The sequence below is a fragment of the Crotalus tigris genome, unplaced genomic scaffold (assembly GCF_016545835.1).
Source record: "Crotalus tigris isolate CLP2741 ecotype Arizona unplaced genomic scaffold, ASM1654583v1 scf7180000017549.6302385, whole genome shotgun sequence".
NCBI lineage: Eukaryota > Metazoa > Chordata > Lepidosauria > Squamata > Viperidae > Crotalus > Crotalus tigris.
Window position 1 is genome coordinate 1,684,942 of NW_024096467.1, and position 19,965 is coordinate 1,704,906.

Here is a 19,965-nt window from a genome sequence, read left to right on the forward strand (position 1 = left end):
AAGTCAGTGCCGTCCTAATCATACCCAAGAACTCCGTGTTTGTTGGTGATATCCGTTTGGCTCTCCGACTTCATGTTGACCTATCCTTAACCCTAAATGGAATTCTCCTCCAATCGGATTTTCCCATTCATTTTACCAGGAAACATAGATATGGCAAGCTAGAAAAGTCAGTGCCTTCCTAAGCGCTCTAAATTTGTTGGCGCTGTCCTTTTAGCTCTATGAGTTCATGGTGAGCTAACCCTAAGTGGAATTTTCCTCCAATAGGATTTTCCCATACAATTTATCAGGAAACATAGATAGGGCAGGCTAGAAAAGTCAGGGCCCTGCTAACCATACCCAGTTTGTTGGTGATATCCATTTTGCTCTGTGACTTTATGTCGACCTAACCCTAACCGAAAGTGGAATTTTCTCCCAATGGGATAGGGCAGGCTAGAAAAGTCAGTGCCTTCCTAATCATACCCAAGCACTCAAAATTTGTTGGCGATTTCCATTTTGCTGTTGAGTTCATGGTGACCTAATCCTAACCCTAAGTGGAATTTTCCTCCAATGGGATTTTCCCATGCATTTTACCAGGAAACATCGAAAGGTCAGGCTAGAAAAGTCAGTGCCTTCCTAACCATACCCAAGCACTCCAAACTTGTTGACGATATCCATTTTGCTCTCCGACTTCTCATTGACCTAACCCTAACCCTAAGTGGAATGTTCCTCCAATGGGATTTCCCCATGCATTTTACCAGGAAACATAGATAATGCAGGCTAGAAAAGTCAGTGCCTTCCTAACCCTACCCAGGCAGTTCGAGTTTGTTGGCGATGTCCGTTTTACTCTGCGACTTCATGTTGACCTAACCCTAACCCTAATTGGAATTTTCCTCCAATGGGATTTCCCCATGTGTTTTACCAGGAAACATAGATAAGGCAGGCTAGAAAAGTCCGTGCCTTTCTAACCATACCCAAGCACTCCGAATTTGTTGGTGATATCTGTTTTACTCTGCGACTTCATGTTGACCTAACCCTAAGCCTAAGTGGAATTTTTCTCCCATGGGATTTTCCCATGTATTTTACCAGGAAACATAGATAGGGCAGGCTAGAAAAGTCAGTGCCTTCCTAATCATACCCAAGCACTCAACATTTGTTGGCGATTTCCATTTTGCTGTTGAGTTCATGGTGACCTAATCCTAACCCTAAGTGGAATTTTCCTCCAATGTGATTTTCCCATGCATTTTACAAGGAAACATCGAAAGGTCAGGCTAGAAAGGTCAGTGCCTTCCTAACCATACCCAAGCACTCCAAACTTGTTGACGATATCCATTTTGCTCTCCGACTTCACATTGACCTAACCCTAACCCTAAGTGGAATTTTCCTCCAATGGGATTTCCCCATGCATTTTACCAGGAAACATAGATAATGCAGGCTAGAAAAGTCAGTGCTTTCCTAATAATACCGTGGCAGTCCGAGTTTGTTGGCGATCTTCATTTTGCTGTATGAGTTCATGGTGACCTAATCGTAACCCTAAGTGGAATTTTCCTCCAATGGGATTTTCCCATGCATTTTACCAGGAAACATAGAAAGGTCAGGTTAGAAAAGTCAGTGCCCTCCTAACCATACCCAAGCATTCCGAGTTTGTTAGTGATATCCTTTTTGCTCTGTGACTTCATGTGGATCTAACCCTAACCCTAAGTGGAATTTTTCTTCAATGGGATTTTCCCATGTATTTTACCAGGAAACATAGAAAATGCAGGCTGGAAAAGTCAGCTCCCTCCTAACCATACCCAAGGACTACGTGTTTGTTGGTGATATCCATTTTGTTCTGCGACTTCATGTTGACCTAACCCTAACTCTAAATGGAATTTTCCTCCAATGGGATTTTCTCGTTCATTTTACCAGGAAACATAGATAGAGCAGGCAGGAAAGGTCAGTGCCTTCCTAACCTTAACCCGGCAGTCCGAGGTTGTTGGCGATATCCATTTTGCTCTTTGAGTTCATGGTGACCTAACCCTAATCCTAAGTGAAATTTTCCTCCACTGGGATTTTCCCATGCATTTTACCAGGAAATATAGATAGGGCAGGGTAGAAAAGTCAGTGCCTTCCTAATCATACCCAAGAACTCCGAGTTTGTTGGTGATATCCGTTTGGCTCTCCGACTTCATGTTGACCTATCCTTAACCCTAAATGGAATTTTCCTCCAATGGGATTTTCCCATTCATTTTACCAAGAAACATAGATATGGCAAGCTAGAAAAGTCAGTGCCTTCCTAAGCTCTCTAAATTTGTTGGCGCTGTCCTTTTAGCTCTATGAGTTCATGGTGAGCTAACCCTAATTGGAATTTTCCTCCAATAGGATTTTCCCATACAATTTATCAGGAAACATAGATAGGGCAGGCTAGAAAAGTCAGGGCCCTGCTAACCATACCCAGTTTGTTGGTGATATCCGTTTTGCTCTGTGACTTTATGTCGGCCTAACCCTAACCGAAAGTGGAATTTTCTTCCAATGGGATTTTCCCATGTATTTTACCAGGAAACATAGATAGGGCAGGCTAGAAAAGTCAGTGCCTTCCTAATCATACCCAAGCACTCAAAATTTGTTGGCGATTTCCATTTTGCTGTTGAGTTCATGGTGACCTAATCCTAACCCTAAGTGGAATTTTCCTCCAATGGGATTTTCCCATGTATTTTACCAGGAAACATAGATAGGGCAGGCTAGAAAAGTCAGTGCCTTCCTAATCATACCCAAGCACTCAAAATTTGTTGGCGATTTCCATTTTGCTGTTGAGTTCATGGTGACCTAATCCTAACCCTAAGTGGAATTTTCGTCCAATGGGATTTTCCCATGCATTTTACCAGGAAACATCGAAAGGTCATGCTAGAAAAGTCAGTGCCTTCCTAACCATACCCAAGCACTCCAAACTTGTTGACGATATCCATTTTGCTCTCCGACTTCTCATTGACCTAACCCTAACCCTAAGTGTAATGTTCCTCCAATGGGATTTTCCCATGCATTTTACCAGGAAATATAGATAGGGCATGCTAGTAAAGTCAGTGCCTTCCTAACCATACCCAAGCTCTCAAAATTTGTTGGTGATGTCCTTTTAGCTCTATGAGTTCATGGTGAGCTAACCCTAACCCTAAGTTGAATTTTCCTCCAATGAGATTTTCCCATACATTTTACCAGGAAACATTGATAGGGCAGGCTAGAAAGTTCAGTGCTCTCCTATCCAGACCCAAGCACTCTGAGTTTGTTGGTGATATCCGTTTTGCTCTGTGACTTCATGTTGACCTCACCCTAACCCTAAGTGGAATTTTCCTCCAATGGGATTTTTCCATGTATTTTACCGGGAAACATAGATAGGGCAGGCTAGAAAAGTCAGTGCCTTCCTAATCATACCGAAGCACTCCAAATTTGTTGGCGATCTCCATTTTGCTCTATGAGTTCATGGTGACCTAACCCTAACCCTAAGTGGAATTTTCCTCCAATGGGATTTCCCCATGTATTTTAACAGGAAACATAGATAGGGCAGGCTAGAAAAGTCAGTGCCTTCCTAACCATACCCAAGCACTCAAAGTTTGTTGCCCATGTCCATTTTGCTATTTGAGTTTATGGTGACCCAACCCGAACCCTATGTCCATGTTGGCAAAGCTATGGTACGCGTGCCATAGGTGGCACGCAGAGCCCTCTCTTTGGGAATGTGTACCATTGCCCCAGTCGTACGCCTTCAGCTGGGTTTTATAAAACCTTTTCGCTTGAGGCTTTCGCCACCGTGTGCCCAAAAGAAAATGGTTCAATCAATCAATCTATTTCAACTTCTTACGGGGAAAAAAAGATCTTACTAAATTGGAATTGATTGATTGAACTTTTTAGTCCCACCCAGTCTGCCGTTACCACCACAGCCACACCTATCCAATGGGCCATGCGCAGCCAATTGGCCACACCTACGCAATGGGCGAAGCCTACCCTGCACCTGATGATACATAAATGATTTTTGGGTTGCAGATTGGGCACTTGGTCTCTAAAAGGTTCGCCATCACTAAGCTATTCTATATAGCTCAGCCATCCCAAACTAGTTTACTTCCAAGTATGTCATATTGTTACATTCATAATCTTCAACCAGTTTTAAGACATTTTCTAAAGCATACATGAGAACCATTGTTTTCTTAAGTACAATTTAGTTTACAGGTGCTATGCCAATACATTTTGGGAAACTGAAATTGCATTAACTATTTTCATCATGTTTAGAAAGTAAAAGCACATAATATTATATTTATCTGGATGAAGAATAGCAAGAAATTAAGACTGTCTTCCTCCATCCAGTGAATATTGAACAGATTCTCAGCTAAATTTAGATGATCTTTGCCATTTTTATTGTAAATTACTTGGGTGAAGTCTAATCTTTCTTACAGTAAATACAATATTGACCATATAATATATACATAGTGCTTATAAATTATAAATCTGAATTGGATGATCAATGAATCCAAACATTCTTGTGGGCACCATCTGAATTTCCAGATGTTTGATTCCAATAGTCTTTTCAACTGCATTCTTTGACAGGAAGAAATAAAGACCGCATCACCTGTACTCTCAGTTCCTTCAACCTCTTATCAAGTACTATCAGTATGCTTTCAGTATCCAAGATTATGAATGGCTATGCCGTTTCTTCCCAGTGATACAATTGATCAATATCAAAGTGACAGATTGCTCCTTCAGTCTTTGTCAGTAGGAAGTCTTATGATTACCTCAACTTACGATCACAACTGAGCCCAAAATTTGTTAAGCAAGACATTTACTGAGTTTTGGCCCATTTTCTTGCGGCAGTTGTTAAGGGAATCAGTGCAGTTGATAAATTAGTAACCTGGTTGTTAAATGAATCTGGCTTCCCCATTGACTTTGCTTGTCAGAAGGCTGCAAAAGGCGATCACATGACTTTGAGATACAACAGTAGTCATAAGTATGAACCAGTTGCCAAGTATCTGAATTTTGATCAGATGCTGCTGCAAAGGTCGATAACTGTGAAAAAAGGCCATAAGTCATTTTTTTTCAGCGCCGTTGTAACTTTGAATGGTCACTAAATGAACTGTTGTTAGTTGAGGATTACCCCATATTGCCACTTATTACTGCCTCTTTTTCAGGGCAGAAGCAGGAATTCTTTCTTTTGAAGACTTTCTTCCTTGTCCCTCAGGCTTATAGCAGTGGCTCTTCATCCAGAGATGAACTGTCCTCAAAGGAGAGACTCTGAAATCTATTTGAAAGCTTCCCCCCCCCCCAAAAAAACCTTGGTTCTTTGTAACAAATTCTTCCATCATATTTCTGGTAGGCTTCTTCATATTTCTGTCCACCCTCTGATCCAATAATTCTTTCTTTCTCTGTAAGCTGGAGAATGGATAGGTTTGTTTCTAGCCCCTTTAACTCTTCCAGAAAGGCAGGCAGCTGCTTGCCTATCACTAGCTGATGGCTTCTATGAGGCTTTTCTTTTAAAAGCAAATTAATTGAAGTGAATTGGCCTGCCAGTAACACAAAAGATTACATTTTTAAGTATAGCAGGCTTAATGTACAGACTGAGTTTAGATCAGTGATACATCTTATGTTTGAATGCAAAAGGCTGAAACTTCATTCCTACCATTACCAACAAAATGTCTATAAAAATTCTCAGGCATCCAGGTCAGCTGAAGAAGCTTCTTGGATGAGAAGTGAAACATCTTCAAAGAAAAACAAGAAAGTCCAAGTTGCCTCTTGAAAAAGTACCTTTGGGACATTACCAGCAAAACTTGGGAAAACTTTTGATCCAAAATCTAGAAGAGTTATAAATAAATAATAAAGTAGTAATTGACTCTATACTGCACTTTTCGTATGGAATTCAAGGTTGTTCCTTTTTTAAAACACTTTGAGAAAAATTGGTGCTAAGCTATAATAATTTAAAATAATATAATGTTCCATGCTTAAATGTAATTATAAATCAGGCCCTCCTTGAATTTTACACCACTATTCCAGCTACTACTTCTGTTGTTTCTATTGCAGAGAAAAGAAGAGTCAAGGGTCAAAAAGGCAGAGAGAATGGACGAGGAAAGAGATATTCCTATAAATTACCTCAAGAATATAATGTGGAGACTGTAGTGATTGCAGATCCAGCAATGGTTTCCTATCATGGAGCAGATGCTGCTAGGAGATTTATTTTAACTATTTTAAATATGGTAAGAAACTATAAATCTTTTCAGCAAAAGGATACATTAAAGTTAAATATAACTTACATAAAATAGAGAATATAGCCTGGTAATGAGCTAGTGGGATTGGAAAAGAAAAGGAATCATAGCTAGTACTTTTACACTGACACTAAGATATTGCCGCCTTTCAAGATCCAGCACAAAATTACCTCATAAGATCCACTATTAGCTTGGAATTTATAGAGCATTAAAAAATAGCCAGTTTTTTTTTCTCCTACTATCCAGACTCATTATTAGTGCCCTGTATATTGAGAAAAAAATGAATCTAGTATCTTGTTCTACTATTGCAAATATAAAATTCTATGTATTGTTTGATAAGAATATAATGAAAGCAACGAAAACTGAACTGAAGGTGTAGATGATGCTAATGTCTCACTGCCAGCCAACTGAATATATGAAGAACATATTGCAAACATAAACATACATGTTTTGTGTAGAATCTTCTACATCCTGAATAGATTGTCATATTGCAATTATTTGGGAAAACATTGAAAACAACTCAGTATTCCACAGCATTTTGAGAAGATGCCTCAAATAATCCGTGATTTGTCCTATTACTAATTTTTCTATGACTATATTTTTTTTGTTTTTAGGTATTTAATCTTTTCCAGCACAAGAGCCTTGGAGTTCAAATGAATCTTCGGGTGACTAAGCTTGTTCTGCTTCATGAGACTCCGGTGAGAAAGTACTGCATTTATCTCTTCCATGTACAGTAAAAAAGGCAAATATTGATGCAAAAACCTGCAATTGTCAATGGCCTAAATAAAAGTGAAGTTGAAGGGAAAACCATAGATTGCTGACCTTTCCTAAAAAATAAAAACACTGCTTTGTCTTTAAGCAATTTGAGAGAGGGTCAAAAAGGGGGAAATTTCAGAGCACGGATGCATTTCCTAGTACCTGATACAGTATCGATGTTGAACAGTAACCTTTACATCACTGTTTGACCCATCTTTCATATACAATAATTTAAACCAGTCAATTCTCATTTTGAGTTAGCTTTTTCTCATTGATGAAATAATATATCAATAACAGCTGTACAAAAACCATCCAATTTAGCTGAAACAGTCCATTCTTTTTTGGCACCCTGCAGGGTTAGACTGTTATGATTTACTTGCAGTTCCAAAGTGTGATTTGAGAAAGGTGAATTCCATTCCTGTTGTCAATATATTTTTGTATATATATGTTTTAACATTTCCCTTCAGAGATGTGGGCTTTTTTATTCTTGGGAGGCTTCCTTTTTATTTTCTCTCTAGGGAAACTTTGTACAAGATAGGGTGAAGTCTAAGATTAATTCCCCTGCTTGACCATGTAGACATGGTAGAGGTGGATGTAGGCGGAAAAGGTTTTTTGCATAAGGAGAAAAGAAGGAATGATGCTCCTTTCTTAAAGCTTTATCTTGAGGCTTTGCAGGCCATCTTTTCAGGTGAAGCTGGATTGTGACCCTGTTACTTGTTGCTAGGAGGAAAAATTAGAAATCATTTGAGTGAAAGTTCTGAAAAGATTTATTGCAGCTAGATTGAACAAAGTAAATGCAGAAAAAGAGGCTTGATTGTGAACTTTCGACCTTTTCAATCATTCAAAATGCCCCAGTTAGAACAATCTCATGCTTAAATATGTTCAACTGTTGTATTTTATTTTTATATTACTAAATGGAAGTACTATTCCATTTTAAATGTATTTGAACATTCTATTATGAAATGACACTTTCATTTAGATTGAGCATCCTCATAATTAGGATGATATTATTACTTGCCTGTCTGCCGAAACAAACACAAATAACATTCTTTTGAACTTTGAATAAATGCACTTAAATCTTTAAAGTTGTTTGAAATTATATAAAATATAATAATATAAAAGCCAATTTGATATACTGGTTATGGTGCTCAACTAAAATTAAGGTTAAACAGTCTTCTAAATAGCTTGATTCTGTTGATCAAGATATGCTCAGCAAATCAAAATATTTCAACAATAGAAAATTTAGACATGTAGGATTTATATTTACCTAACCTTATATCAATATTCTTCAATCTTGGGTCTTCTGACTCTTGGAATTTTCTACCAGGATTCTGAGAATTCTCAGAACTCCCAAACATCTTTTACTATGTAGTAAAAGACTACAGAGGAAAATAGTATTGTTGTAAATGTAATGCAGCAATATTCTTTATGGAACTTTGTTCTAAACCTTTTTGGAAGTTTTGTTGCAAAAAATATCTTCATTTAAGGGATATTATCTTAAACTATTAAAATTTTCAGGCAGAGATGTATATTGGACATCATGGTGAAAAAATGCTAGAGAGCTTTTGCAAATGGCAACATGAAGAATTTGGTAAGAAAAATGACATACATTTAGAAATGTCAACAAGCTGGAGTGAAAATGTGTCACCAGTGGATGCAGCTGTATTAATCACCAGGTACATTTTCCTCTTGTATATTAGTGATTCTGAAGCTCATGCCAAGATTTTATGCACTCTGTTCCAATGAGCTCTTTCTGCAGATAAAATTGCTTCTGTCAATAGATTACGGAAGGATAATTTCCCCCCCCCCCCCCTCTCCTCCTATATTTTCACTGCATGGATTTGGTGAAAATCATTTTGGAGAGGAAATTTCATTACATCTGATTTGTCTGTTAGTCACTGTTTTCATTTACTTTTCCTGAGGAGGCACCTTTTTTCTCTCTGATTAACTGATTCCAGATGAGAATTCTGAATATCTTAGTTTGGTGTACTTTTTGTACTTTGCAGCACTTTCTTATTTACCTATTTTCTATTTATATTATTTAATTATTTGCTCATTCATTCATTGACAATGCTTATAACCTGCTCCTGTCTGGAGGACTCTAGGTATCATACAGCAAGACAGAAAATAGAAATATGTAATAATAAACTCCAAAATTAATTATGGAGGGATGAACAGTCTCAGTCAGGACCACTGAGGTCCAAAGGCTTTCTGAAAACTATAACCTTGGCTTGCTTACAGAATATTAACCTGGGGGTGAATCCACCTCAAGGGAGAGAGAGTTCCATAAAATTCTAGAGTCTTGGCAGCTAACTCAAGACATTAAAAAAAAAAATCTGTATAATAGATATGGCAGTACGTGGAGACAGCAGAATAGAAGGGAAAGAACAGGAGAAAACCACTACATATAAAGACCTGCAAACAGAAGTAGATGTTTGTGGGAAAAGAAAGCAAAGATAGTACCAATAGTATAGGTCTCTTGGGTGCAATCCCAAAGCATCAGGAGGACCGCTTGAACACCAACTGCATTGACAAAATCGCCATCAGTCAATTGGAAAAGGCAGCTTTCATCCTGAAACAATATCTTTAACACCCTCAAACAACATATGCTTATCTCAAGCCCTTGAGGACACGATAGGTAGACAAAAATGCCAAATCCAATCTGAACATCTAGCTGACTGTGTGACAAACGATAATAAAAATATGCATGATGCCTGGATGATCATAAGTACAGTTTTATAAATAATTTAACTGGCTCTAGGTCTCATAGATCTGAAGCTTTTACTAGTTAAGTTTAAATGTATTTACCCGTGCAAGTTTTTAAAATTTTGATTAAAGCATTATACCTGGCCTGATTTTAAATTAGTAGGACAGATGATACTGGAATGTTTAAGACTAAGAATAACAGAGATTGATTTAAAAGTATTATTTTAAAGCATAATTATTGTTTTAAATTTTAAATTGTAAATTTGTTATTTAATGACTTATGGTCTGCCCAGAATCCTTGTTAATTGGAGCAGGCTATAAATATAACAAATAAATGAGTAAATAAATATTAAAAATATTGTTATAAAAATAGAATTTAACCTTAATAACTGAGTTCAGTTCAATTGAAATTCATTGGAAAGTTTTCTTTTGCAATTTTCTTATGCTGTATTATCTTGTCATAGGTTATGTATACCCCCATTCCCTTTTTATATATTTTTATGTATCTGTCTGCCTTTTTATTTGTTTCTTTGAAGAGATTCTTATATAATTATAGGTTTTATCTTAAGGAGCTGAATATTCAATTTTTGCATTGCCTGAAGGACCTCTTGAAATGCTATATTTAATAAGTTTAAATCTTTATGAACAAGGTATAATTTATGGTAATGACTCAGTGTAGTTGCCCATTCTTGCCTGAAATATTTTTCTACCATTAGTTAAGCTTTAGAAATCTATCATAAATCTCTTAAAAGGTTTACTATATTCCCCTTGAATAAATCTTTCGTAAGCTTGATAAACCACTTGCAAAAGAGACCAGCTTCTCTGATAGTATAAAAGATTTGAACAGTATTGTATCATATCAGTGCTTTCAGATTCCATATATGAGATTATTCCACATGTTAGTTATATAATTTATACAATGGAGTACAATAATATGCAAGTAGAATTGAAAGGCTTTTTTTTTTTTTACCTTTTTTATGTTAAACTGACAGGATCAGAAAGAACTGGCTCAGAAGTTAGAAATTTAAGACAATCAGCCAGGAAACCCTATACCATTTCAGACAAATGGTTGTCCAGTGTCTATTTAAAAGCTTCCAGTGTTGGAGCATTCACAACTTCTGGAGGCAGGTTGTTCCACTGGTTAATTGTTCTAACTGTCAGGAAATTTCTCCTTAGTTCTAGATTGCTTCTCTCTTTGATTAGTTTCCATCCTTTGCTTCTTGTTCTGCCTTGGTGCTTTGGAGAATAGCTTGACTCCCTCTTCTTTGTGGCAACCCCTGAGATATTGGAACACTGCTATCATGTCCCCCCTCGTCCTTCTCTTAATTAAATTAGACATACCCAATTCCAGCAACTGTTCCTTATATGTTTTAGCCTCCAGTCCCCTAATCATCTTTGTTGCTCTTCTCTGTACTCTTTCTAGAGTCTCAACATCTTTTTTATATCGTGGTGACCAAAACTGGATGCAATATTCCAAGTGTGGCCTTACCAAGGCATTGTAAAGTGGTATTAACACTTCACGTGATCTTGATTCTGTCCCTCTGCTAATGCAGCTTAGCACTGTGTTGGCTATTTTGGCAGCTGCAGCACACTGCTGGCTCATATTTACGTGATTGTCCACTAGGACTCCGAGATCCCTCTCACAATGGCTACTATTGAGCAAGATACCACCTATACTATACCTGTGCATTTGGTTTTTCTTGCCTGAATGGAGAACCTTACTTTTTTCATCACTGAATTTCATTTTGTTAGATAACGCCCAATGTTTAAGTCTATCAAGATCCTTCTGTATCCAAAGCCTATTTTCTGGAGTGCTGGCTATTCCTGCCAGCTTGGTGTTGTCTGCAGATTTGATGAGTTCCCCATCTATCCCCTCATCCAGATCATTGATGAAGACATTGAAGAGCACTGGGCCCAGAACAGAGCCCTGGGGCACCCCACTACACACTTCCTTCCATGTAGATGCAGTTCCATTGAGGCAACCTTCTAGTTGACAAGCCCAGTGTCTTAAACTGTTAAGCCACTGCCCCTCATAATAATGAGAAAAAGGGGAGGAGAATGTCTTGCTTCCAATTCTTGCACCCCGTTATTGAATTACTCTGTACATCATGTTGGCTTTACTGCGACAGCATGAAGGTTGTTCAGAATATTGGATAGTAGAAGTACCCTTAGGCTGAAATCCCTTCAGATGCTGTGAAGTGAACTACATTGTCTTAAACTAGAAGACATCCAAGGTACCTTACAGCATTATTATTATTATTATTATTATTATTATTAGGTTGGCAGTTTTAGCTCTTGCTAACCTAGCAGTTAGAAAGCATGCAAGTGCAAAATAGAAAAATAGGTGCCACTTAGGTGGGAAAGTAATAGCGTCCATTGCACCTTGGCATATAGTCATGCTGCCCACACAATCACAGAAACATCTTCAAACAACGCTGGTTCCCTCGGCTAGTAAACAAAGATGAGCACACCTCTTAAGTCAGATATGACTGGACAGGGGAAATTTTTACCTTTTATCTTTCCTCATTGTTATATTTCTGCTCTATTTTGAGAAAAAGCAAAAAAAAAAAAAAGCAATATTGCAGAGGGTTTCAACAGAGATTCACAAGGAAATGGCAACAACACATAGCAAAACCCAAATCAGTGCATCCACAAGAATGGAGAAGTGCTCAATGAAGTTTGAACCTACAGTAATTAGAGGCACACTTTTTGGTTACAAAGCCTAAAAGACAGGTTTTCTCAGATAATGCTTATTGTAGCCTAAGATTAAGAGTAGCATACCTAAATGTACAGTATTGCTATTGCTATTAGCCTATGCACTAACAACAACAACAACAACAACAACAACTTTATTGTCACTTTAAATATACACCAATCGGCATACATCAAAATGAAATTTTGTTGCATACAGGTCTCAAAGGGTCACCACCTCCAATATACACTCCTTATTCATGGCCAGCTCAAGTTTCAGAATGTCCGTTTTAGTCTCTAGAGAGCGAACGTTGGCAAACAGGACAGATGGAAACGGAGCTCCATGTGGATTAGCCCTCAAATTAGCTTGCATTCTTGTACGACAACCTATCCTCCTTTTCTTTTTCTGATCCTGACTCTTCCACCTTTTCCTTAAAGGGTCCTCACTCCTTTTTGCCCCTGAAGCATGCTGCCACCACCTCCAACTCCTCCAAAAGCCTCTCTCCCTTCCTCTGGGCCTGCCGACAGCATCATCCAGGTCCTTTGCTCCATAAGCCCCGGGACCTCTCCTCCTCTGCCTCCTTTGAAAACAGCCCTGATCTGCAATAGAAACCGTTGCTGTGCCAGCAGTCAGACCTTGCTTTTGGCAGAACAATTTCAAACAGTGCAAACGACAATCTTTGCTTAAAGATTTCATCAGCAGTTTCGAAACAGCTAAAACCTCGCCGTACTAGCAAAGGTTGTTGTTGGTATGTTAGCTTAGTCACACCACGTTGCTCAAACACATTAAAACCTTCCCGATCATGTGGCCTATATCCCTTATATCCCTCCGAAAACCTTTCTCTTTCGAGAGCCAATGCTGCCCCAACCAATCAAGGCGCCGCCATCTTAATATAAAAACAAATGCTTATATTTATATAGAGTATTGTATATTGTATTGTATTGTAGGATTGCAATCCTTTAACTCTATTGGTGAAAAACTGTTATATAAATTTATTTATTTTTATATCACATTTAGAAATTGTCCATCTCACTCACTGAGTAAATTAAAGCAATTGTATCAGTGAAGTGCTTACAATCCAGACTTTTATTATCATTTTAAGATGCTATAAATTTTACTGTATATTAATTGTTACAGTTGTTGGGAATTTTTTTGCATCTACTGTATACTTTTATTTGGCTTTGATTTTTAATTACATATGTTGTTTACTCATCTAAATTAAATAATTGCATTTGAAACATTAAAAACAAACAACATGGCCAGTTCTATATTATAAAGTATATGGAAAGAAGAGTTTTTAAAAACAATGGATTTCCAAAGATGAGAGAAAGTAACAAATCTGACACTAAATACCTGGACAGACTTGAACACTGGGTGCTATCTAACAAAATGAAATTCAGTGGTGAAAAAAGTAAGGTTCTACATTTAGGCAAGAAAAACTAAATGTACAGGTATAGTATAGGGGGTACCTTGCTCAATAGTAGTAACTGTGAGAGGGATCTTGGAGTCCTGGTGGATGATCACTTAGATATGAGCCAGCAGTGTGCTGTAGCTGCCAAAAAAGCCAACACACTGCTGGGCTGCATTAACAGAGGGATAGAATCAAGATCACGTGAAGTATTAATACCACTTTACAATGCCTTGGTAAGGCCACACTTGGAATACAGCATCCAGTTTTGCTCACTACAATGTAAAAAAGATGCTGAGACTCTAGAAAGAGTACAGAGAAGAGAGTACAAAGATGATTAGGGGACTGGAGGCTAAAACATATAAGGAACGGTTGCTGGAATTGAGTATGTCTAGTTTAACGAAGAGAAGGACGAGGGGGGACATGATAGCAGTGTTCCAATATCTCAGGGGTTGCCACAAAGAAGAGGGAGTGAAGCTATTCTCCAAAGTGCCTGAAGGCAGGACAAGAAGCAACGGATAAAAACTAATCAAGGAGAGAAGCAACCTAGAACTAAGGAGAAACTTCCTGACAGTTAGAACAATTAACCAGTGGAACAACCTGCCTCCAGAAGTGGTGAATGCTCCAACACTGGAAGCTTTAAAGAAGAGACTGGACAGCCATTTGTCCGAAATGGTGTAGGGTTTCCTGCCTGAGCAGGGGGTTGGACTCGATGACCTCCAAGGTCCCTTCCAACTTCATTATTAGGTCCCTTCCAACTTCATTACTATTATTATTATTATTATTATTATTATTATTATTATTATTATTATTATTATAGATTGCAAATTGTTTTTTATGTAATCCTAAGTAAAAGTTTATGTTGTTAATATCATGATTATCTTGAAAATGCTCTTTGCTTAGATATTTGCTATTTTAAAAATCATTTAAAAGTGCACAAATTAGTTAAACAATAATAAATGATCTGACACAAAAAAAAATTAAGGGTTTGTCTTTTTTTCACCCCAATTTTAGGAAGGATTTCTGTGTGCATAAAGATGAGCCTTGTGATACTGTGGGTAAGTGAAATTTAAAAATACCTCTTCAAAAGTGTCATTTTAAGACTTGGACATATAGTGGGGTAAAGAAATGGATAATATTGTTTTGAATATGTGTGATTTAATGACATGTTTAAAAACACAAACTGCTTCAATGCTTGAATTGAAAAAGGTATCTTTAAAAAGATATATCTAGTGCTTGCTGACCAGGACCAACTACCCTGCTGGAAAGTCAAACATATGTGAAATGTTTGGCTTTCCAGCAGGGCAGTTGGTCCTGGTCAGCAAGCACTAGATATAGTCATTGAAATAATAATAATAAAAAAAGCCTTCTTATGGGAAACATCATTGTAAAAAGCATATATTTTATGAATTTACAGTTACAGAAGACTTAAAATATATTCGCTATATTTGAAAATTGGTATAGCTGTCATTGTGAACCATATTTCTCTAGAAGTAAAATTGTTTCTGCTTCTCCCAGCAAATAGTTTTTTGAGAAGAGTTTTGAAATTGATTTTTGACAGTCAGTAAAATCTATCGTCATTTACCTCACTGGATTGCCCAAGTAAATACATCTAGTATATTAATGTGATCATATACAGTATATTGAGGCTTAGTCAACAAACATTCAACAAATTTCAGACATTGTAAAGGATTTTTTTTCTTTTCTTTTTGACCTTTTGACCAGAGGCCTTTTTAAAGGCAATGTTATGCATTCCACTAATAAACTCATCAAATATTAATAATCATGGTTTATATTGCATTCATTAATATTTATGACAGTTTTTCTTACTTGATAATATGTATAATACTTACTGTAAGTGTTCTACAGCAAGTGTTTTAAAAAGAACAGGGTAGCGTATGAATTTAATTTGTTAAAGATGTAATTACGTTAAAGTGCTTTCTTTTTCTTGTGATATAGTACCTGCATGTTGGGAAATTGCAACTAGGCTGGAGGGAGGAGTCAAATGAAGGCCTAGCTTGGAGTTGTTGCACAGCTATAAATACCTTAAGCATGACCTCTTCTGAAATCTGTCAAACTTTATCTAGTAATTCCCAGGGGAAAGCAAGTAAACTGATGAGATTCTTGTAACATAGGTGATAAATGATAAAGTTACAACCTGAGGCTATTCATAAATGGTTCTCATTGCTTGAGTCTGACATTAATTTTATTAAACTCATTTCTCACACCCCTGGGTAAAAGAAAATACAGCGGGATGGCTATTGACCCACAGGTAGCTGCTGGGTTGCCCCAGAAGATAACGGAAGCCTTGCTACAACATCAACAGAAGGCAGAGATGAGGAACTTGAAGGCAACAGTGCCAACAGCCAGTGACCCTACTTCCAGCAGTTCCAGTCATGCAGCCTGCCTTGCTGCATTCCCATACAGGTTTGCCAAAGAACTTTGAGAGATTATGCTTATGCTCTGCAACAACTCCAAGCTAGTTCCTCACTTGTCCCTTCCCACTGGCCTAACTGGCAATTGCCCAACACTGCATGCTGCTGGTTTCTATACATCCAAGAATTATGGTCTACATCATTACATTATTTCTAATGAAAAACTTAATGAAAGTTGAATTTGTTTTGGTTTAGCAAGTATTAGACAACAATTAAATATAAAGAAGATCAAACTATTGACAACTAATGAACTGGAGTGCTGGCATATAATTAATTTAATTTTAGGGGTAATGTTCATTTTATTCCTGTTTCCATTTTAATATTATTTATGGATTTTTCTGTTATATTGTAATTTTCTTTAATAATCTTTAAGTGTAATCAAAACTTAATTTCTTTGATTATTTTGGGGAACCTTTTTATGTGACAATATTGCATGTAAGTATATGTGGGGAATTATATCTGTCTCAATAATGGGCACCTACTAATTGTGAATTATCTTAGGGATTCCTTATAAGGCCAAACAGCATTGTATGTGTGGGTGTTTGAGTGTATCAAACAATAAACAAAATCATAATGAATTATAAATTAGAGCCATGATTCCCAAGCTGATTACCATGGAGCCTTTGGGGCCCTACAGAATACTCACAGGTGTGTCACAGGATATTTAACTTTTTTGAGAGAAATACAGCAGTTTTTGACATCAGGTGAACATCACATGAACTAGGGGCACCATGAAAAAATTACTGAGACAATAAGGACACTGAACTGAGAAAATCTGAGAACTTCTGAAGAAGAGCATAACAAACAAAAACTGAAATATTTACTGTAAGGTTTACTGTATTTAAGGTTTAACCACATAAGCATTATGTAGGAATAAACTTCATTACACAGCAAGAATTATTTCCAAATATAAAATGTACAGGAGTATTCTAAGAGGCAAATGAAATATTGGATTTTTTTTAGGCAACCCCACAGGAGAACAAAATTTCAGCATATAATACATAGTATTTATACCTTTTAAAGCAACAGATATGTAAAATGATTTTATCCTCCCTTCTTTTTTCCCTAATGGAAAACATTTGGTATAAGGAAAGAAAATGAATATTAGTTCTTTTCAGAAAGAGAGCTGCAAGTCAAACTTAATTTTCCCCAAGTCATGCTTTGAAGTACTGTATTGATCATGTGAAAAAGAATATATAAAAAAGAAAAACAGTTATGAATTCATAAACTTGTCTATCTTATTGTTCTGTATATTTGTGCTTTTAAAAGTTTAATTGGATGCAACTATCAACTGTATTTATTTTTGAAAATAGGATTCAACATGGAATTAGCAATTTATGTGTACTTATTTGATTTTAATTGCACTTATTGGAATTTACTTCTGAATAACTTTGTGTGGGATCTTACTTAACTCTTTTTTCATGTTCTGGCATGGCAATAGTTTCTTTAAACTTAATTGTTATAAAATTAGAATGTACCTTCTGCTTTCAAGCAGTAATGCTTCAAAAGCAAAATGTATCAATTTGCAGTTTTTAGGTAAGTTTTTAAACAATCCCTAAGATTGACTGGTAAAGATTTAACTATTACAGAAGATCAATTGTACTCTGTCTGTGGATTTTACCTTGGAACCATTCCAGCTGTGTTAATAAGAAGCCAGAGGAAAAAGGAAAAAACGAACATTCTCTCTCTCTCTCTCTCTCTCTCTCTCTCTCTCTCTCTCTCTCTCTCTCTCTCTCTCTCTCTCTCACACACACACACACACACACACACACACATACACACACACACACAAAGGGGGGGGGAGATGGTTAAACAGGAGCAGCTGTTCCTTTCAATCTAGTTTTCGTTTTCTAATTAATAGCAAAAGACAAGACCTGAAACTAGTTCGTAAAAAATAAGTGATTTGAACTCAATAGCTAATGTTTTATACAAGTTTCATGCTTAACTACAACATTGTCTAATAAGAAATAAAATGAATAAAACACTGATTTCATTGCATCTAGATTCTAAAGTTAATTTCTTTAAAAGATCAAGGACATTTTTACATTATCTCAACTATTACAGGCACAGAATATTATCAGTCTTTGCAGTAGTGGAATTAAGAAAAAAACCTATAATATCGGTAGTCCTCGACTTACGGCAATTTGTTTAGTGACCACTTGAAGTTACAATGGTGCTGAAAAAATGGACCTGCCCCAGCAAGCGTCAGCAAGCATTCATTCACCCAGCTGCTTTCTCTCCCAGTTTCCTGCACCAGTTTTGTCTCTTTTTCAAACCCAGCTTCTCCAGCAAATGTGTCCTACTTTCCTGCTTTTCCTCTTCTTTCTGAAGGTAGCACTTGAAACACTCTGCTGTCTTTGTAAAGTGGTTCTAAATTTGGGGTACCTTGTTCCAAAGACAGTGCACCTTTCCAAGGAAAACTCATCTTCTAAAAGGAATTCTAGACTGCTATATAATTTTAATGGGATGTAGAAAATGAATGGTAAAATAAAATTAAATGGGACAATTGTTTGATGATATCTGTTTGTCTGAAAAGAATGTTTTTCATCAATGCAATTTGTCAAAAAGCAGAAAGCCACAACCATAAAATTCAGATAGACTTATGACCACAATTGAGATTAGAAATTCGATTGCAAAGCAAGGCAGTTGTTAATTTTTTTGTTATGGTTGTTAAGCCATTCATTGCAGTTAATTGAATTACACAATTGTTAGGCTAATCCAGCTCTCCCCATTGATTTTGCTAGTTAGAAGCCCAGTAGGAAAGTCGCAAATGTGACTCTCGTACACTGCAACTCTTGTAAATACATGTTATTTGCCAAGTGCCCAAATTTTGATCATGTGATCATGGGGGTTATGCAATGGTCATCCGCATGAGGTCATAGGTCACTTTTTCCAGTGCAATTGTAACTTTGAACAGTCTCAACAGTCTTACAGTATAACCATAAACAAATGGTTATAAGTCAAATACTACTTACAGTTTTAGCTTTTTTGCCCATGTCTATTGCTTTGTGTAACATTTGAAAATCTCAGAATTTTTTTTTATCTGTACATGATTTATTATAATTCTAGTCACTGAAGTAGGTGCTCCATTCTTTTCTTTTTGATAGCTCTTTTGGTCAGCAGCACTGAAATGTTATTATCCAATACTAGACACTAAAGTGCTATATCCAAAAGTATCCCAGGAAAAAAAAGTGCTACTTGCATTTCCAATTCCTAATTTGTTTTGGCTGTAAGGAAAAATAGAGGCTCTCTGCTCACAAAAAGTAGAGAGAAGAGAGAAGCAGGGTAGGGAATATCTCCTTCCATGCCAGTAAATGGCAGCAGAAGAAACATGGGTTTTCTGCTTTCAATTTTTCAATCCTGTAAAATAATCCCCTTGATGCAATCGGAACCTGAATCAATCAATCAATCTTTATTATGGTCACAGACTAGAACTCTACCATTAAGAGAGATATTATCTGCTACTTCTCTTACAGCAAGAGAAATTGGGATAGAGAAAAGACCTGGTTCTTCAATCTTTTTTCCTATTTCTTTTGCCAAGAAAGAGGGAGACAAACAGAAAGAGAAGGAATGGAAAATGGTTCTTCTATTGATAGTTCTCAATTCTGGTTTCTCGGAAAACTGAAACCAGAGGTCAAGGGCTTCATTCTCCCACTCCCCCCAGTTTCTCTTCCATTTACTTCTGCCACTAGAGGAGACAAATTGAAGTGACCCATTAGCTCCATTCTCTATCCTTCTCTTGCCATGGATGTCCTGCAGAGTAGGGAAAGAACGAGG

The 19,965-nt window shown here is 36.9% G+C and overlaps 1 protein-coding gene across 3 annotated transcripts in view; it reads left to right on the forward strand.

Annotated features, from left to right (window-relative positions):
- ADAMTS19 (ADAM metallopeptidase with thrombospondin type 1 motif 19) overlaps window positions 1-19,965 on the forward strand; it is a 134,064-nt gene that overhangs the window by 62,774 nt on the left and 51,325 nt on the right. For all 3 annotated transcript variants that reach the window (XR_005556052.1, XM_039337381.1, XM_039337393.1), the window contains 4 exons: window positions 6,010-6,182; window positions 6,806-6,889; window positions 8,466-8,623; window positions 14,768-14,811. Coding sequence is in view for 2 of the 3 variants with exons in the window: in XM_039337381.1 (XP_039193315.1) it covers window positions 6,010-6,182; window positions 6,806-6,889; window positions 8,466-8,623; window positions 14,768-14,811 (459 nt within the window). In the remaining variant the exon portion in view is untranslated. The remainder of the gene's footprint in view (window positions 1-6,009; window positions 6,183-6,805; window positions 6,890-8,465; window positions 8,624-14,767; window positions 14,812-19,965) is intronic.